This window comes from Cricetulus griseus, chromosome 3, assembly GCF_003668045.3.
Source record: "Cricetulus griseus strain 17A/GY chromosome 3, alternate assembly CriGri-PICRH-1.0, whole genome shotgun sequence".
Classification (NCBI taxonomy): Eukaryota; Metazoa; Chordata; class Mammalia; order Rodentia; family Cricetidae; genus Cricetulus; species Cricetulus griseus.
In genome coordinates, this window is record NC_048596.1 from 101,502,251 (window position 1) to 101,520,777 (window position 18,527).

The following is an 18,527-nucleotide window of genomic DNA, read 5'->3' on the forward strand; positions in this document are numbered from 1 at the left end:
GGGCTAGGGGCTGCAGGTGTTTGTGGGGGGCACTTAGGGCAAAGCACAGCAAGACTTTTCTCCACAGAGCTGGCTGAGTCCTGGGGACAGATGGAAGAGCCTGAGTACATGGCACCTCACAGTATGCAAGGGACAGCTCATCTGCCACCTCCTCTGACCTTGTCATTCTGTTGATATATAAGCATTCTGTCTTGGGGTGGGCCAGGCACAGAGACAAAGCTGTGGCCAGAGCCAGTCCCTGACCTCATAAGGATGCCATGCTGGCCAGAATCAACGGTCATGGTGCTGGCCCAGAAATTGGCCTGACCCAACCTAGAGGGAAGGTTTTTCCAAAGTCCCCGAGGCAAACCAGCAGGGCTATTTCAAGGGCACAAAATAATCTGGAGGGCAGATGTATGCCAAAGAAAGGTTCCCAGGCTCTGTTAAAAAGCTATGGCTGCTGGAGATATAACTGGGTAGTACAGTGCTTGCCTAGCAGGCCAAGGCTCCAGCGACACACACACACACACATGCATGAACACAGACATGTTCACATGCATGTGGATACAGCACCAGATTAGTCTCTGTCCTATGAACAGGGGAGCCTCTGAGCATGGGGAGGGCACAGTTGGATTGGTGACTGGACAATGTTTTCTGGCTGCTTTGAACACTTGGGATTTAGTGTCAGGGCTTGAGGAAGGGTGGCCGTGATGGGGAAAGGAAGAGAGGTGGTAAGCCGGCCACACCTACTCTGTAACTCAGAGACTTGAGTTCCAGGGTAGAGAGAGTCTGGCCCCCTACTTCCTAGGCCAGTGTGTCCCCTTCAGCCACAAGACCTTCCTTAACAGCCTCCCACCTGTACTCAAGTACATGGGTGACTACCCCTCCAAGAGGACTCGCTCCGTCAATGAGCTCACTGACCAGATCTTTGAGGGGGCACTAAAGGCTGAACCCCTCAAAGATGAGGCCTACGTGCAGATCCTGAAGCAGCTGACTGACAATCACATCAGGTGAGCAGACACGGCAGGGACCTGCTGAGGCAATTGAGGCCTCATCTGTAGTAAGCTGTTCTCATCAGAGGGAGGGCTTGGATATGCCCCAAGGAAGGATCAGGGATGGGGTTACATCTAAGGAAGATGATCCCAGTGTAAGTCTAGTGAGGTGTAAGTGACATTCCTCCCACAGGGCAGGTCCTGTGACAAACCAGGGCATTCCTCTGACTCCTAGAAGTAGAGCCCAGCCTCACTCCAAAGCGTCCCAGCAGGGAAACTCACAAACTGGTCCTGGTCAGGAGTCAGTCCTGAGGGGGAAGAGGGACTTGATGTTCAGTAGTAGTGAAAACCTGGCTATCTATGAGCACTTCAGATCAAGAAGGCTGGATGGGAGGGGAGAGTGCAAATGGAAACACAGTTGTGCATCTTGGAATGTGGGAAGAAGGGTGGGGAAAAAGGGAATCCTTGTAGTTGTGTATAAAGTTTCCTTGGCCAAGCTGCCACCACCATCTATGCAACACATAGAGGATGAGGTGGTCCCCAGAGGGAAGACAAAGTGGACTCTTGCCCTTATGGACTATAGCAGGCAGCCCTCCTTTTCTGTTACCTTCATGTTCCACCAACAAATAGTCTCCGCCAGGGTCCACCACTCACAGGCAGGAGGTAAGGTTTAAAAAATCTCCTTACTCTGTGCCCCAAAGCCCAGCTAGGGGCCATCAACTGCCTCTGGACCACCCAGTCAGCCACCACAGGCACCAGGTCAAGTAGCTGAGAGGCAAAGCTTCTCCTCCTCCCTCCCACGCCCATATAGGCCACTAAAATGCTGTGCAAGGTGGCATCTGAAGAGGCCGGTGATGCAGGTGGGTAAAAGAATTTATCAAGATAGAGTAAGCAAAGGGAAGATTTACAGAAGCAAACTGCACCACGACGGTGGCTAAGTTCCCAAAGAACTCGAGCACAGGAGAGAGGGTAAAGAGAGACAGAGACAGCCCTACTCTATGAGACATCTGTGTCTGGCTCACACTGGATGGTTTGCTGAGCATCTTGTCATTTTGCTGAGGGCTGAGCTGTTTCGTTTTGGGACTCACCATCCGTAGAAGACGCCATGCGTCACTGGGGGTCCATCTCTAGATGGTCTGGCCTGTGTGTTAAAGTGTAGAATCCTCTGCAGTGGGGCCAGGACGGCACGAAGAGAGATTGCAGCTGAGGCTTGGTGTGATCCACTTTCTCATGAGATACTGTCCTTGCTCCCCCTAGGAGGCAGCAGAGACCTTGATCTAAGTCCAGCCTGCCCCGAGGTAGTGACAGCCTAGTTCTGGGACTAGAATAGCCCAACATAACCATCTGTATCAGAGTGGTGTACATATTCTCCCCTCTTTGCACTCCGCAATTTTTGCAAGGTCTACCCTGGAAGCAAACTCATCAGATCTCTTCACTGCCAGGCCTTCTTCCCCTGGGCAGGGTCACCTTTCATCTCTGTGTGTCAGAGTTTGTCTTGCTCTTCAAAGCCTACATTAATATCACCTTGTACAGGGCCCACAGGCCTCCCTCCTTGCTCCATCACGTCAAGCAAATCCAGGGGTGCCTGAGTGTGTAGGGGGGTCTGGCTTAACAGTATAGACGAGTTTAGGAGCTCAGCTAGTGTATATGGTACACTTCCATGTCCCTGGGAATGTGTGGCTTTGAGGGTAAAATCTCAGCTGACCTAGGCAGAGTGCAGAGCAACTTTGGGCTTTCGTTCTTGTTTCCCGTGGACTAATGACTGTATGACCTGGCATGGGCGCATGGCCGCATTGAGTAGCACTATTTGGTTCTGGCCGTCGTGGACGTGTGTCGTCTGCTCCTTAGACAGAAGGTATAACTCCGGGGTGCACAGGTTCCTGTGACTCCCTCTGGTCCTCCTTCCACAGGTATAGTGAAGAGCGGGGCTGGGAGCTACTATGGCTGTGCACAGGCCTCTTCCCACCCAGCAACATCCTCCTGCCCCACGTGCAGCGTTTCCTGCAGTCCCGAAAGCACTGTCCTCTCGCCACTGACTGCCTGCAGCGGCTACAGAAAGCTCTGAGGTACCAGAGCCTCAGGGGCAGGGGCAAGCACTGGAGGGTGGGTAGGGGACAAGCACAGGGGTGCATCTGGCCACACCCAGCTGTAGGACAATCCCTTGGCAGTGAGAACAGGAGCACACAGTGTGGAGCCTAACCCTGAGGCCCCCAGCTTCACAGTGGCAGAAGCTGCAGCCCATGCAGCCACAGCTGGGGAGCCTGGCTGCTCCTTGAGGGACTTCCTTCTGGAAGACTGGGAAGGTGACCCCACTGTGAACTCAGCCAAGCTCATTCACACCCTTCATTCTCGCTCTCTCCTCTCCTTCCAATCACCATCCCACTTACTGGGATGGGAACTCAGGGCTCTGGGAGGCCACACAGCTGAGCCCACTGTTGGGCATGAAGGTGGGGGTCAGGCTGGGGCCAGTCTCCTGTTTCCTCTGCTCCCCAGCTCCCCAAGGATATATGCTTCCCCTGCCTTCTCCTTCCACATTTCAGAAATGGGTCCCGAAAGTACCCTCCACATCTGGTGGAGGTAGAAGCCATCCAGCACAAGACTACCCAGATTTTCCACAAGGTCTACTTCCCAGATGACACTGATGAGGTGAGCCCCCCCCCCCCACCCCCTCCCCCCCGCCAAAGCACCACCCTCTGAACATGGGTCTGACACCCGAACAGGGTCAAGCTCCCTCAGCCTGCACAGGGTGTCTCTAACACCACCCAGCACCCGGACATCTCATTCTCTTGGCCTTGTGTAAAGCCAGGACTTGGTCAAAAGACAGACACTCCTCTGCCCTGCAGTCAGGCTTTCTGTGACATCTTAACTTGGATCCTGGAGACTCAGATGCCACAGTAGAATTTCCCAGAATCCTTCCCACTTATACACACACTATCCCATCTCTCCTCTCTCCCTCAAGTTCCACTCCTTCTCACATCTGCTCACAGTCTGAGCTGCTTTTCCCTGTTCACTCCCTTGTTTGCTTTTCTTTTTCAAGTCCCCATTTCCCCTCCACACACACACATACTGCCTGTGAGTCCCTGTCTCTGTTCTCACCATTCAGGCCTGAACCTGCTGGGAGGGCCAGAGACAATGAGATCTGGGAAGACCCACGTGGGAGAGGCTCTTTGCTTTCTTCAAATGCTGCAGCTCTGGATCCTCCAGGACAACCCAATAGGGCAGGGGTCTTGAAAGGGAGGAACTTGGATAAGAGGAGCACAGAGGTGGGGGGAGGGCCTGCAAAAGTCAAGTGAGTGCTACCCCTAGGCTTTTGAGGTGGAGTCCAGCACCAAGGCCAAGGACTTCTGCCAGAACATCTCCAGCCGGCTGCTCCTCAAATCTTCAGAGGGATTCAGCCTTTTTGTCAAAATCGCAGACAAGGTGAGTCTGCCTGACTCTTAGAGACTTGCTGGGAAACTGCAAGGGTGGAGAAGAGGAGGTAGGCACCTGCATGGAGAATCTGACTCACATGGCAAGAAGGCTTCCCTTACAAGGCACAGCTGCCACTAAAGCTGTCCTCTTAGGCTGCACACGGCTAAGAGTCACATGCCCAGGTACCCTGTGCTCTGGACTCACAGGACTTGTTGACTTTGTCCCCTCAGCAAATTTACCCTTGAAATAACTTTCAGAGTATAAAATGCTTATTACTGCTTCATCAGAGAGGTTAAGTAATGTGTCCATGGTCACACAGCAGGCACCCAGATCCAGGGGTGCTCTCTCTGTAGCTGTAAAGTCAACTGTAATGTCTCCTGGAAGGAAGGCTTCCTGGAGCATCCTGGAGGGGAGAACTGGATGTTCCCTCTTATCATCAGTGACAGCTCTGTGTACATTCTGTCTCACTTGGTGATTGTCACTTTGTCAAACATGGGGATCCAAAGACAATGTGTATGATGTCCTGGGTCCAGAATGTCTGTATCAGAGCCAGTGGGAGGAGCTGGACACAGATGCCAGAGGCAGTGAGGCTGAGACTAGATCTTGTTCTTAGCTGTGTTGCCTTGGGCCTGTGCAATTTTTGGTGTGCCAGGCACAGGGTGGGATAATGTCATTCCAGGCAAGAGGCTGTTGTTCCAGGGGTGCTGATGAGGCACAGGTGGTGTGGGTGGTACTGACACACAGAACCCCTCTGGCTGGAAGTGGAGTCTTTCCACAGAAGAAGCTGACAGGGATGTCAGTGGGCAAATCAGAACTAAAGCAAACTGGTTGCGATGGCTTCATCCCTTAGGTCATCAGCGTCCCTGAGAATGACTTCTTCTTTGACTTTGTTCGACACCTGACGGACTGGATAAAGAAAGCGAGACCGATCAAGGATGGTAAGGGGCTGGGCTCCAGCATGCTAGAGGCATGGAGACAGAGACATGCTGGCTCTGGGCCAGGCTGCAAAGCCCACGGTCTAGCCAAGTAAGGGACTCCTGTGGGGCTTGTGCCAGGTTGGCAGAGTCAGGGAACCTTCTCTGCTGAGACTCCATGTGACCAGCTGCCCTGTGTGTGCTACAGGAATCATGCCCTCGCTCACCTACCAGGTGTTCTTCATGAAGAAGCTGTGGACCACCACAGTGCCAGGCAAGGACCCTATGGCCGACTCCATCTTCCACTATTACCAGGTGAGCCCCACTGTGACCTCTGTTCCTCTGCTTCACTGGCCACCAGCCGGGTGGCTTCATCGTGAGGCTAGAGTGTGCTGCTTTTGACAGACAGGCTTGTAGCCGCTGCTTCAAAAGGCCTCTTGTTGAGACCACTGAGTCTCCAGAAGGTTGTATGAACTCAACCCGTCCCGTCATCTTCCAGTCCTTGACTGATCATTCTTCCGAGGTCCTTGTCCTTGCTGGTTCAGGCTGCTCCATGCTCTGAGCCCTCTGGATGCAGGTGTTTGCTGGTGTGGCTGAGTCCATCTGGGCCCACTTTGGTTCTGTAGGCGAGCTCACAGGCAGAGGAGCCTGCCATGTCTGCCTTTGATTCCTTCTGTCCTTCCATTTAACCCTCTGAAGTCAGCATGTTCCTATTTTGGAGTAGCAGACAGATACAGAGAGCCCAAGTGATGCAGCTCAGGTCACAGAGCTGGTGGGCCTGGGCTCCCAGTCTTCGTGACTGCTGCTCAGTGCTCTGCTCTGGGCTGCATCCTGCTTAGCCTTGAGTGAGAAACAAACCAGGCTTCCTGGGAGGTGGAGAGGGGATGCCGGCCCAGAGCATCATGACCTGGAAGCAAGGACTGTTCCCACTCAAACCTGTGGGGTGTCTGGCCCAGGAGAGGAGGGATGTGGAATGGCCTCAGGACCACCCACCACTCCACCTCGCTGGCTGTAGGAGGAGCAGTGGACAATGCTCCAACATGGCTTTACTTTCAAACTACCAGGTGCTAAGACTGCCACACCTTTCCTGTCTTGTACATCCCCTGCAAGGAAGCAGGGTCAGCTGAGGCAGAGAAAGTGCTGGGCCCAAATGTAGGGGGACCACAGGAGACCCTCTTCTGCTTTGTCCATGCCTGCAACCTGCTCTGTTTCCGGCAGGAGTTGCCCAAGTACCTCAGAGGCTACCACAAGTGCACTCGGGAGGAGGTGCTGCAGCTGGGTGCGCTCATCTACAGGGTCAAGTTTGAGGAGGACAAGTCCTACTTCCCTAGCATCCCCAAGATGCTAAGGGAGCTGGTGCCCCAGGACCTCATCCGGCAGGTGTCACCTGATGACTGGAAGCGGGTAAACACAGAGGAGCAGTGGGAATGGGGCCTCCTGGAGTGGGACCTTGGGCATCCCAGGAGTTGGAGCAGCAAATACTGGCCAGTAGCTAAGGGAAACGCCTCTCCTGTTTCCATCTCCATCTGCTTCATTCTCTAGTCCCCACCCAAAGGATTTTGTGGCCCTATGGTATTATTAGTTCATCCCATCCTGGTTGTCTAGGTGACCTAATTTTACTTGATACCCTCTGGCTTTTCCACATGTGTTGGGGTGGGTCAGAAGCCAATTGGCCGTGTTAAATGGGGACCGTGGTAGTTGGCAGCACTGTCTGTCCCATGCCCTGGGTCTGACAGTGTAGACAGGCAGAAGCAGAGCTGTGAGTGGTACCCCCTGACTCACTTCCCCCGCAGTCCATCATCGCCTACTTCAACAAGCATGCCGGGAAGTCCAAGGAGGAGGCCAAGCTGGCCTTCCTGAAGCTCATCTTCAAGTGGCCCACCTTTGGCTCAGCCTTCTTTGAGGTGAAGGTATGTCTTCTGGAGATTCTTAGAGGTCAGGTAGGGGCAAAGGGTTGGGGTGAAATGGCACAGAGACTGGAATGAAGGTGACAGGGATAACTTTGAACATCTTCTGACTTAGGAAGGAGAAGCTGCCTTAAGTACCAGAAGTACCAGAAGCTTGGCTATGCCAATGGAGATAGCCATTCACATAGGCCAGAGTGGTGGAGGGTGGCTTGTGCTGTAATAGCCTTCTGGAGGTAGCAGATCAGGAGGCTCTGCCTGGGGTGAGGAGGAGACTGTGCCCAGGATAAGGAGGAGGCTGTGCCTGGGGGTGAGGGAGTAGTCTGCCTCCTAGAGCAGGTGACGTTGGTTTTTCCAGGAAATCCTCTGTCAAGAGCCCTGTGTAGACAGAGCCCATAGGGCTGAGAACCCAAATCTTGGCAGGAAATGAAAATGTTAAGTGTGGCTGAGAGTGGTGAGAGGCAGGGTGTCAAGCAGATGAGGGTCAGGGTCTCCTCAGGGGACAGTGAGCCCTGGAGGTTTGGTACTGGGACAAGAACACCATAAGGCTGCTCTGGACATTGGGAGACTTTTGGATTGAGAGAAAGGACATAGCAAACCTCCCAGGGAGGCAAGAGGGAAAGGATGGAGTCTCTGCTTGGGATCCAGGAGGCTGTAGGCAGAGGGGAAACCAGGAGGCCACCGAAGGCCTGGCAGAGCCTTTGTACCTCTGGCTCTGTGTAGACAGCAGGCCTGGTTGATTTTGTCCTGGCTAGGCTGGCTTCATGCCTATCTCCAAACTCTTGTCTTTCTCTGAAACCCCATCTGATGGTGTTTGTTTTCTTTGCTAGCAAACTACAGAACCAAACTTCCCTGAGATTCTCTTAATTGCCATTAACAAGTACGGGGTCAGCCTCATTGATCCCAGAACGAAGGTAAGCAGGGCAAGAGCAAGTTGGAGCATGACCAACCAAGGTCCCAGACTTAAGCCCTTTTATCCACTGTCCCCACTGCAGAGCCCCCGGGTACCCATCTTGAAAGGCTTCCTGTGCTTACTCCATTGACTTACTCATTTGCTCCACAAAAAGTGTAACCTTCAATTTACCATCAAATTCTTGCTGCTAGGTTCCAAAGTCCTTTTAATATTCAGCTTCTCAGTATCACTGGATGCCACAGACTGCCACCCCTTTCCAAAATGTTCTCTGCCCATCCAGTCAGGACAGTCCCTGGTGGCATCATATTCAGGAATAGCTATGCTTATGGGCCAGAAAGGCCAGTCCCACTGTGTCCCCAGAAGCTGTCTCCTGAATAGTTGGTGAAAATCACCAATGACAGTCATCTTCCCCTTGCTGCATGGTTGCATGGGCTCTCTGTCTTCATAATTCTTTTGCAGACATTTTTTTGGGCCTCTGCTCTACACATTCCAAGTATGCTGTGTCCTTCCAAGGCTCCTTTCTATTTTCTTTTCTGTCCCACTCTCTTCTTAAACTCACCCAGGCTGTCTCATTCAGACCAACAGTTGTCAGTGCTCTCAGGCCTCTTAAATCTTGATATTTGGCCCTAAGCACCCACCAGCCTCCAGGGCTTCTTTGGTGTCCAAGGCAAGGCATGGAGAGGAAGCTCCCCAGCCTGGGGAGCTGGTTTCTCCGTCTTGTTCCTTTCCTGGTGTGATGGGTCCGGGACTTCTGTAAGGGTATGTGCAGGCTGGAGCTGGGGTTACTGAAGCAGGAGGGACATGCTGTACAGCTGGCTTACCTCCCTGCTCTCCCAGGACATTCTGACTACTCACCCCTTCACCAAGATCTCCAACTGGAGTAGCGGCAACACCTATTTCCACATCACCATCGGGAATCTGGTCCGTGGGAGCAAGCTGCTCTGCGAGACATCGCTGGTGAGACCACTTCCTAGTACCTGGCATAGGTCTCTGCCTCTCCTGGTTGGGTCTATTTGAGGCCTAGTGTGGGGAAAGTGCTCAGTTAGGGGTGAGGGTACAGATCTCTCACTCAGCTGCTGTTTTGGTATCTGGAGATTGAGCCGGAGGGTGTGGGCCTTCAGCCCAAGCGTAACAGAGGAACCATTAGTGATGAGACCTCCTAGACAAGCCTGAAGGTCCAAGATGCTGCTTAACTGGTAGTGTTTGCAGTCACTCCTGGAGGGAGGCATCCAGAATTAGAGACCACAAGCCTGGGGCTTAAGATGGCAAGATGAACTCAGCCACTCAAGTGTGTAGTTGGGGACAGAATTCACTTTGTTCCTGCACTGTGCCCACTGCAGAGTGTCCTGAGAGTCTTGTGTGAGGGGCTGGCACATTCCTTTGTGTGCCTTGCTTACTTTCTTACCCCTGGTTCCAGGGCTACAAAATGGATGATCTCCTGACTTCCTACATCAGCCAGATGCTCACAGCCATGAACAAACAGAGGAACTCCAGGAGCGGCAGGTGAAGAGTAAAGGAGATGCTGGCTCAGGCCCTGGTCATATAGGCAGGGAGGCTTGACTGACCACATCTGCTGGGCTCTGATCTGTTTGCCATGGAGTCAGAACTTCCCTGCACCCACCTCTGGTGCCTGCGTTAGCTTCACCTACTTTGCTGTGGCCTCTTGGTGTAAGAGACAATGCTCCCTGGACACCTCTCCTGATTGAGACCAGCTCACCAAGCAACTGAGCTCTTTTGACTTTCTGTGTATTGATGGGAAAGAGGACTCAAGGACAACCCAGATCTTTCCATCTGGGGAACAACCTAACCATATTTGCATTGAATGATGTCTGAAACCCAGGGCACTGGGCTCAGAGTCCTCATGGCCCCTGCCATGAACACTGCCACTGAGGCATGCCTGCAAGAATCAATTCTTCAGTGTTATCTGCTCCAAGAAGCCATCCTAGACTATCTCCTGAGTCTGGACAATGCGTCCTGGTTCTATCTGGGTCACTTCTATGTGTGACAGTTCCATGCTGGGTCCCTGCTAAGATCCCCATGACCACCTAAGGGCATAAAGCATGTGTCTTAGCCTCCAGTCTTGTTCATCTTTGCTGCAGGAGAGAATATGGAGTCAGGATACAGACCTGTAGGGGAGTGACCTGTAGAGCTTCTGCTTCTACCTGCCTGACCAAGCTGCCCTATATTTGCCCTTGAGTCTTCAAAGAACAGTTGAGACCAGGTGGGGTTGGGGAAAATGATGGACACTGGTCAGAGAAAGGAAGGCCGATATATCTGTATAAAAGTGTGTGTGTGTGTGTGTGTGTGTGTGTGTGTGTGTGTGTGTGTGTAGGGGATAGAGTCTAGGGGACGGATCACTTACTGGCTTTTAGCCAGGGCCAGTGGATGCAGAATGCCCCTCACCTTGTGCCAGAAACTTCTCCTTGGTCTATCAAGGACAATACCACTCCCTTGGGTGAAATGCTTAGGTCCAGTGATACTGCTTTGTGACCAGGATGAGATAGTGAAGTCTGGGAGGGACTGGGTAGATCTGGGCCAGGGGCTTTAAACTGGATAGTGGGTGGAATGAATAGCTACAGATGTGACAGTGACAATCCCTTTGAGCTGGTAATGTTTGGGACTTCCATCAGGATCTCCCAGAGATATGACATCAAGCATCCAGACCAGCCACGTCTGTGTGTTCAGTCACCCCCAGGGGGCGCTGCTCCTGATCGCTGCACTGCATGTGAGGAGGGGCCAGCTGGTGTATACAAGTGGAGTCCCCAAACCAAGCAGTCTCCTTTTATGGAGTGATGCTGTGGCTGTTGGGGAGGAGGGAGACGGCCCTCCCTATAACATTCACATGGCTTCACAGTCAACCAGGATAAATCTGGCCCAGGGAGAAACTGAGGTTATAGTTTATATCATCATGCTGAGGGGAAGAGTGAGGTCTAAGGGGAGCATGAATGAGTGAAGGTCACGTCATAGAACTCAACTCATAGTTGCTAACACTGGGTGAAGGTCACACCATAGAATTCAACTCACAGTTGCTAACACTGGGTTCCCAGACAAAGGGACTTCAGATGATTGTTCTGAGCTGTTTTGCTAATAAGGCTGAGGCTGTTTATTGAGTGAACATGGGATCATGAATTGTAAACCTCAGACATTAGGAAGCAACCCACTGCACACACATCAGAAAATAAGGGTGGGAGGAGAACTTTGCCCCTGGCTCATGTCCATGCCACCTCTCCTTCCATGACTGAGGAAAATGTCACTACTGCACACATTCCACAGTCTTCATTAGCCTGGGTGACCACAGAGTGGGGCAAACAACAAACTGACTTCCTGAGAGGTGCTTTTATTACAAACTGACATGACCAGTCACTCCTTCGGCAGAAAGTATGACAGAAGTAAAAGACGAGACAACCCTGCAAACCCAGAAAACAGCCAGCTCCAGGTCCATGACCATGCATCATTGTTTGCCCCAGCCTGTCTCCTGAGGTGCATCCCTTATAGAGGTTGGGCCAGGGTGCTTCCCCTGAAAGCCTCAAAGGCCCCTGTGTGAGCTTGACCATGCCCTGCCATCACCATACTTAGACAAAGAGAGGAAGAGAAGAAGAGGGCAAGGCAAGGTTAAATTTTCTCCAGTGGGAGAAGGAAGATATCAAAGAGAAGGAATGTACCATATAAACAGATTCCTGGCAGGAGGAGTTAGCTATACAGGGGTCACAGTGCTGTTCAGTTAAGGAGTCTGCTAAGTGATCCCCTAGATGGGAACTTGGAGGTTTGATGTTCCCCATAGGGACACTGGTTGTTTGACATTCCCCTTGGAAGACACAGTCCTTTGGAGGGCGAGCATTAGTGATTTCACGTCCCTTTTAGGGGACTTTGGTGGTTCAGGGTTCTTTTGGGGAGCTCTGATAGATCAATACCCTCTTTGGGGAGCCCTTGATGTGTATAGTATTCCCTTACGGTTACTGGTGGTATGGCACTAACATCTTCCTTGGGGAAATACTGATGGCTTGAAATTTTTCTTGTCAAGTCCTAATGGATCAATGCTCTCATTGGAGGAAATCTGATGGTTTCAGAGCCTTCTCTTTGAGGGTTGCTGTGAAATAGAGTGAATATTTCATTTTGTTTGATTTTTGATCCATGATGGCCAGAAGGTGGCCAGAGTTTTTCTGTTACTTTCTTGTTGCATGCCCTGCTTCCTGAAGTCCTGTGGGTGAGAGGAAAGATAAACAGATTTCCCAACTGTCATGCTCCAGATGTTTGTTTGCTCTATGGTGAGCTCAGTCATTGCTTGTATGTTAGGCCTGCTTCCACCCTACCACTGACTCATTCTAAACTTCCAACCCCTGCACAGTTCTGTGAAAACTTTACAGACAGCCCTGAGTTCATCCAGACACAGAAAAGTGATTGTGTGATCCAAGGAAGTGCTCAGAAGTCAGGGATTGACATTGGCTTCCAGCGGTCAGCTGTGATGTCACACTCCTAAATTCCTAGCGCGTAGGAGGCCAAGGTACAAGATTACAAGTTTGAGGCCAGCCTGGGCTACAGAATGAGGCCCTGTTTCAACCTACCCCTCCAAAATGAACATGCTTCCCCATCAGAATGGGAGTTTCTTGGAGGAACTTTGGCTTGCTTGCCATCATGTTCCCAATACCCAGAGAAGTGTAACATACTAGAGGCCAAATATATTCTACTAATTTGTTGATGGAAAAACCAGTGGTGGGGAGCTAGGGAATTCAGATCTACCTTCATGTAGAAAATCAACTTTAAAAGTGGGCTAAATATAAAAGAAAATCTTGTTAAAATTATTTAATAGTTAACAGTATATTGAGGAATTGTGGGACCTAAATAAAGAAGAATGTAATAACCTAAGGAGGGAAGCTTATTTCCAACTAGAAGTATTTAAGTAAATACTTCTAAAATATAGGTCATACTGACACTAATGAAAAGACAAGGTTTCTATTAATATCATACCAAGTAGATTTCAGAATAATACTATTACCCAAAATAATGAAGGGCATTTTGTTATTTATGTTCATAGTATACCCTGTCCAATTGCAGAATGCATTATTTTCATATAAACACAAAAAAATCTATCAAGATAGACTGGAGTCTGGGCATAGAAATAGTCACAGTAAATAGAAAGGGACTAAAATCATTCCAATTATATTCTTTGGAAATATAAAATTAAGTTAGAAAACAATAGCAACATGTGGAGCTGTGGGTATAGCTCAGGACTGGAATGTGGGCTTAGCAAGAAAAAACCTGAGCTCCAACCCCAGTCTCCACCAAGAATTCCCCAACTGTATCTGGAAAATGCCCTAATATTTGGAACAAACAAGTTCAGATTTAGATGTATCAAAATAGTATATATGGCATTTCAATACATGTTTGTTGTATGTAATGACAAGGTCATAGTAATGGAAAGGTACCCATCTAGTACCTCAGATATAGTTCTCTTTTTAAATATATTTTTATTTATCCTTTGACAATTCCATTCACTATATAAAATATCTTAATCATACCAACCCAAATTCCCTGTAAGACTCCCCCAAGGCCCTCCCCAATACTTCTTCCTCTCAACTTAATGTCCCCTTCTATTTTTTAAAAATAGTCCATTGAGTCCAATTAGTCTTAGCTGCACGAGCAAGTGTGGGGCCATTCCCTAGAGCGCATCTTCCCTGAAGCCATGCCCCTTTCCCTTTTAGCTGTCAGTTGTCACTAGCTCCACAGCTATGGGTAGAGCCACCTAAGTCCTTCCTCTGACCGCCTTGATCTTGTATAGGCCTTGTACAAGGTAACCATAGCTACTGTGAGTTCTTGACCGAAGTGCTGAATTAGCACTCCTCCCCACCCTCTGGTTCTTACATTCTTCTCATCCTTTTTCAGTGATGTGTCTGAGTCTTGAAGGGTTGAGATAAATGTCCCATTTAGGGATAATCACTTAACAGTCACTTATTGTCAGCACTTTGACCAGTTTTGCATCCCTGCATTAACTGTTTAGAAGGACACTTGACAGCATCTATCCATCTAGAGAAATACTGGTAGTATTATTTGGGTCCGTGAATTCCTCAGCCATAGGCTTTTGACCAAGTTTATAGTTCAGGTGTGTATTCCCTCCTGTGGAGTTGGCCTCCAATCCAATCACAGGGCAGCTGGTTACCCCAATATGAATTTATGTTAATCAGGGATATTGGTATGTTGAATTTTTGTTGTTGTAGCCTTGTTTAGCTTTGGATTCAGAGCGATGCCGGCCTCTTAGAATGAGTTTGGAAAGGCTCCCTCCCTTTTAATTCTTTGGAATAGTTTCTGAAGAAGCTGTAGTAGTTCTTCAGAAGATTGGTGAAATTCAGGAGTAAAGCCATTCAGCAGCAGACTTTCCTTTTGGAGATGTGACAGCTAATCTCTACCGTCAACGTGACTGGATTTAGAATCACCTTGGAAACACACCTCTGAGTGTTTTGTCAAGGGTTTTCTAAATTAGGTTAAGTGAGGTAGGAAGGCCTACCCTGAATGTGGGTGGTGCCCTGCCATGGGCTGAGGTCTCGGACTACAAATCCAAGAGAAAGCCAGCTGAGCACTGGGATTCTTCACTCCTCTTCCGTACTAGAAATGCAATGTGACCAGCTGCCTCTAACTCCATCCACCACACCTTCCCTGCCCACATGGGCTGTATCACCTTGAACCATATGTTAAAATAAACTCTTCCTCTATTAAGTTTTGTTTGGTCAGGTATTTGGTTGCAGCAACTAGAAAATTAATACGGGAGACATACATTTCCAATTCAATCTCATTATTCACTATTGGTTTAAGTTTTCCATATCCTCATGGTACAATTTTGGTGGTTGCCTATGGCCAGAAATCTGTTTCTTTTAGGTTTTCCAAGTAGTTGCATATAATTGTTCATTATTGATCCAGTGATTCCTTTCACTTGTAATGCTGTTATGATGTCTCAAGTTTCATTGCTGAATTTAAAAGTTGGGTCTTTTCAAGAAGCTAATTTGAGCTCTAATTTTCAAGAAGCTAATTGAGATTATTTGTGTATTTAGTCTCAATTCTGCTCTGATCTTTGTTATTTCTTGTCTTCTACTAATTTTAGGTTTGCTATGTTATTGCTTTCCTAATATCTTGAGTTTCAACTAGTAGGTTTTTAAAAAAATGTGGCCATTTCTTTCTATAAAATTTCCTTTTAGTACTGCTTTTGCTACATCCATGGGTTCATTTTGTTTTTATTTTTATTTCTATTTTTAAATTTTTCTCTTCTGGTTTCTTTTATAACTCATTGACTCAGTAGCATGTTGTTTAATTTCCAAGATTTATAGTCATACAATTTCTAAAATTCCTCTTATTAATTACTGGTATTATTCTATTGATGTCAAGGAAGATATATATTATGATTTCAATTTTAAAATCTTGTTGAGACTTGTTTTGATCTAAATTTTAGGAGCTATACTTGAAAATGTTCTGTGTGTGGATGGGAAGAAGGTATATTCAGTACTGTTGAATATGATGATCTGTAAATCCTAGGCTGGTTTGGTCTATCACAGCGTTTATTTCTAATTTCTATTGATCTTGTGTCTGGACAATCTATCTGTTCATAGATGAACATGGGGTATTGTTGTATTGCAGTCTGTGCTCTTTTACAACTAATGTCTGCTTTTTGTAATTGTTTGCTCCAGCACATATACATTTATGATTATACTCCCTTTTCTTGAACTGATCCACTTATAAATTAGTGACTTTCTTTTTAGTTTGTTTAAGTAGTCTGTTTTCTGTAACATAACTGCTCATCTTTTTGTATTCATTTATATGGTAAGTCTTTTTCCATTCCTTCACTCTTAGTCTATTTATCTCTTTATTAGTAAAGAGAATTTTTCATAGGCAGTGTATCATTAGCTATGTTTTTTTTAAAAATCTGTTTTTCCAGGGGCTGTGGTTAAGAATACCAGCTGGTCTTCCAGAGTTATCTGTTTGATTCCCAGCCCCGGAATGGTGTGGTTCACACCATGTGACTCACAGCCATCTGTGACTCCAGTTCCAGGGGATCTGACATCCTCTTCTGGTGGATGTGGTGTATGTTGTACACTCAAGTACACGCAAGCCAAACATCTGTACACAAAAATAAAAAAAATTTAACAAATCTATTTAGCCAGCATGTATCTTTTAATTGAAGATTTCAATCCATTTGCATTCAAGGTCATCATTGATAATTAAAGACACATTTCTGTTGTTCTGTTGATTTTTCTGGTTGTTTTGTATATCCTTTGTTTCTTTCTTGTTCATCTTTATGCACTGATGGGTTCCTGTATTCATGGGATTTGGTTTCCTTTCTCTTTTATAATTTTTTTGTGATGGTTATTATCCTTTTGCTTCTGTTGTAGGCTCCCTTTAGCATTTCTCGTACGTAAGGCTGGCCTAAGTAATGATGGATGCCTTTCAGGTTTTAGTTGTCTTGGGAAGTCTGTGTCTCTCCTCTTTCTGAAGGGCAGCTTTGTTGATCGTGCTATCCTTTGTTTGTTTTTGAGACATAGTTTCTCTGTATATCCCTGGCTATCCTGGAACTCGCTCTGTAGACCAGGCTGGCCTAGAAAAAGCAGAAATCTGCCTGCCTCTGCCTCCTGAGTGCTGGGATTAAAAGTGTACACCACCACCACCCAGTTCCATGCTATTCTTACTTGACATTTTTTCCCTCTGGGTCTTTGAACATATCCCATTCTCCCCCAACCTTTAATGTTCCTGTTGAGAAGTCTGTTGTTAATGTTCTAAGATATTTAATACTTTTCTTTATTTCTTTTAGAGGTTTTTTGTTTGTTTGTTTGTTTTTTGTCTTGTTCATTTGGCAGTTTGACTATAATACTAATCAGAAAAGATGTTTTTGTCAAATTTATTGAGGTGTCCTTTGAACTTCTTGGGCCTTATGGACAGTTACCCCCATGATTTGGAAAGGTTCTAGCAATTTTTTTACTGAAAAGATTTTTCATTTATTTCTTTAAAAATATTTTAGCTTTTATTTTATGCATATGACTACCTGAATATATACATGCACACCTTGTGCATGCTTGCTGCTGACAGAGGCCAGAAGAAGGCTCTGAATTCCCTGGAACTGGAGTTATAGATGTCACGAGCCACCATGTAGGTCCTATGTAAGGGTAGCAAGTGCTCTTTAACTGTGGAGTCATCTCTCCAGTCCAATGAAAAGATTTTTCTATGCCTTCCCTTAGCTCCTTTTCTGGAACACCTATAATGCATGTTTCTTTATATAATGCTGTCTCATAAATCCACAAAGTGTTCTCTATTTAGAAATTACTGGATTGCTGGGTGGCAATGGCACACACCTTTAATCCCAGCACTCTGGAGGCAGAAGCAGGCTGATGTCTGAGTTCGAGACTAGCCTGGTCTACAAGAGCTAGTTCCAGGACAGCCTCCAGAGCCACAGAGAAACCTTGTCTCAAAAAAACAAAAAACAAAAAAAAAAGAAGAAAGAAAGAAAGAAAGAAAGAAAGAAAGAAAGAAAGAAAGAAAGAAAAGAAATTAGTGGATTATTTTAAGACATTAAGCTCAGAAATTCTTTCTTCTTCCTGATCAATTAATGTTGAAACTCTTTACTATGCTTTAAATTTTATTTTTGAGTTCTTCCAATCCAAAATTTCTTACTGATTCTCTTTCATGTTATATCCCTGATGACATTTTCATTCATATCATGAACTGTCTTCTTGTATTTTCTTATCTCACTAAGTTTCTTTAAGCTCACTCTTCTGAATTCTTTCTAGGTAATCTGTTTATTTCCTTTTCCACTGGGGTTTGTTGCTAAGTGTTACTCTGTTCCTCTTGTTTTATCTTCCTTCTTATATTTCTATAAGAAAGAATGTCATGGGTCAGTAGTTGCCTCTGTCAACACTGGATAGTGGCTTTTCGGTTTTTTTGAGGCAGAGTTTCATTATATAGCACTGGTTGACACAGGATTTGCTATATAGACCATACTGCTCTCAAACTTGTAATCATCCTGCTTCTATCTCCTGAGTACTAGGGTTCCAGCTGTGTGCTACCACACCTAAATTATAATAGTGGCCTTTGTAGAAAATAGGCTTCATTGATTGATCCATTGTGGATTCTTTTGCACAGCATAGCTTCCTTGGCTGTAATCCACATTTGCAAAGACATCAGGTATCTCTGCCTGGGATGAAGAGGTTGTAGGACTGTAACACTAGCTTGGATGCAGCTCCCTTAGGCAAGAGTATTGGTATCTGAGGGCTACACAAGTTCACTTTGAGGTTCTTCAAGGCTAACCTGCTCAGGCAACAGTAGGCTAAGTTGAGAACTGGATGTTCAACTGCTTCTCAAAAACTATAAGGGGATGGAGTATTAGACATGCCATTCAGGAAGGTCTTATTGGTTACCTTCTGGGGCCTCTGGTGGACAGGGC

The 18,527-nt window shown here is 47.3% G+C and overlaps 1 protein-coding gene across 1 annotated transcript in view; it reads left to right on the top strand.

Annotated features, from left to right (window-relative positions):
- Nucleotides 1-10,190, top strand: part of Myo7a (myosin VIIA) — a 66,565-nt gene extending 56,375 nt beyond the window's left edge. Inside the window, exons 38-48 of the mRNA XM_027407706.2 lie at nt 836-989; nt 2,882-3,037; nt 3,512-3,617; nt 4,278-4,391; nt 5,233-5,320; nt 5,505-5,611; nt 6,515-6,700; nt 7,090-7,206; nt 8,031-8,114; nt 8,951-9,070; nt 9,531-10,190. Of these exons, the coding sequence (XP_027263507.1) occupies nt 836-989; nt 2,882-3,037; nt 3,512-3,617; nt 4,278-4,391; nt 5,233-5,320; nt 5,505-5,611; nt 6,515-6,700; nt 7,090-7,206; nt 8,031-8,114; nt 8,951-9,070; nt 9,531-9,620 (1,322 nt within the window). The 3' untranslated portion in view covers nt 9,621-10,190. The remainder of the gene's footprint in view (nt 1-835; nt 990-2,881; nt 3,038-3,511; nt 3,618-4,277; nt 4,392-5,232; nt 5,321-5,504; nt 5,612-6,514; nt 6,701-7,089; nt 7,207-8,030; nt 8,115-8,950; nt 9,071-9,530) is intronic.
- Nucleotides 10,191-18,527: the final 8,337 nt, after the last annotated feature.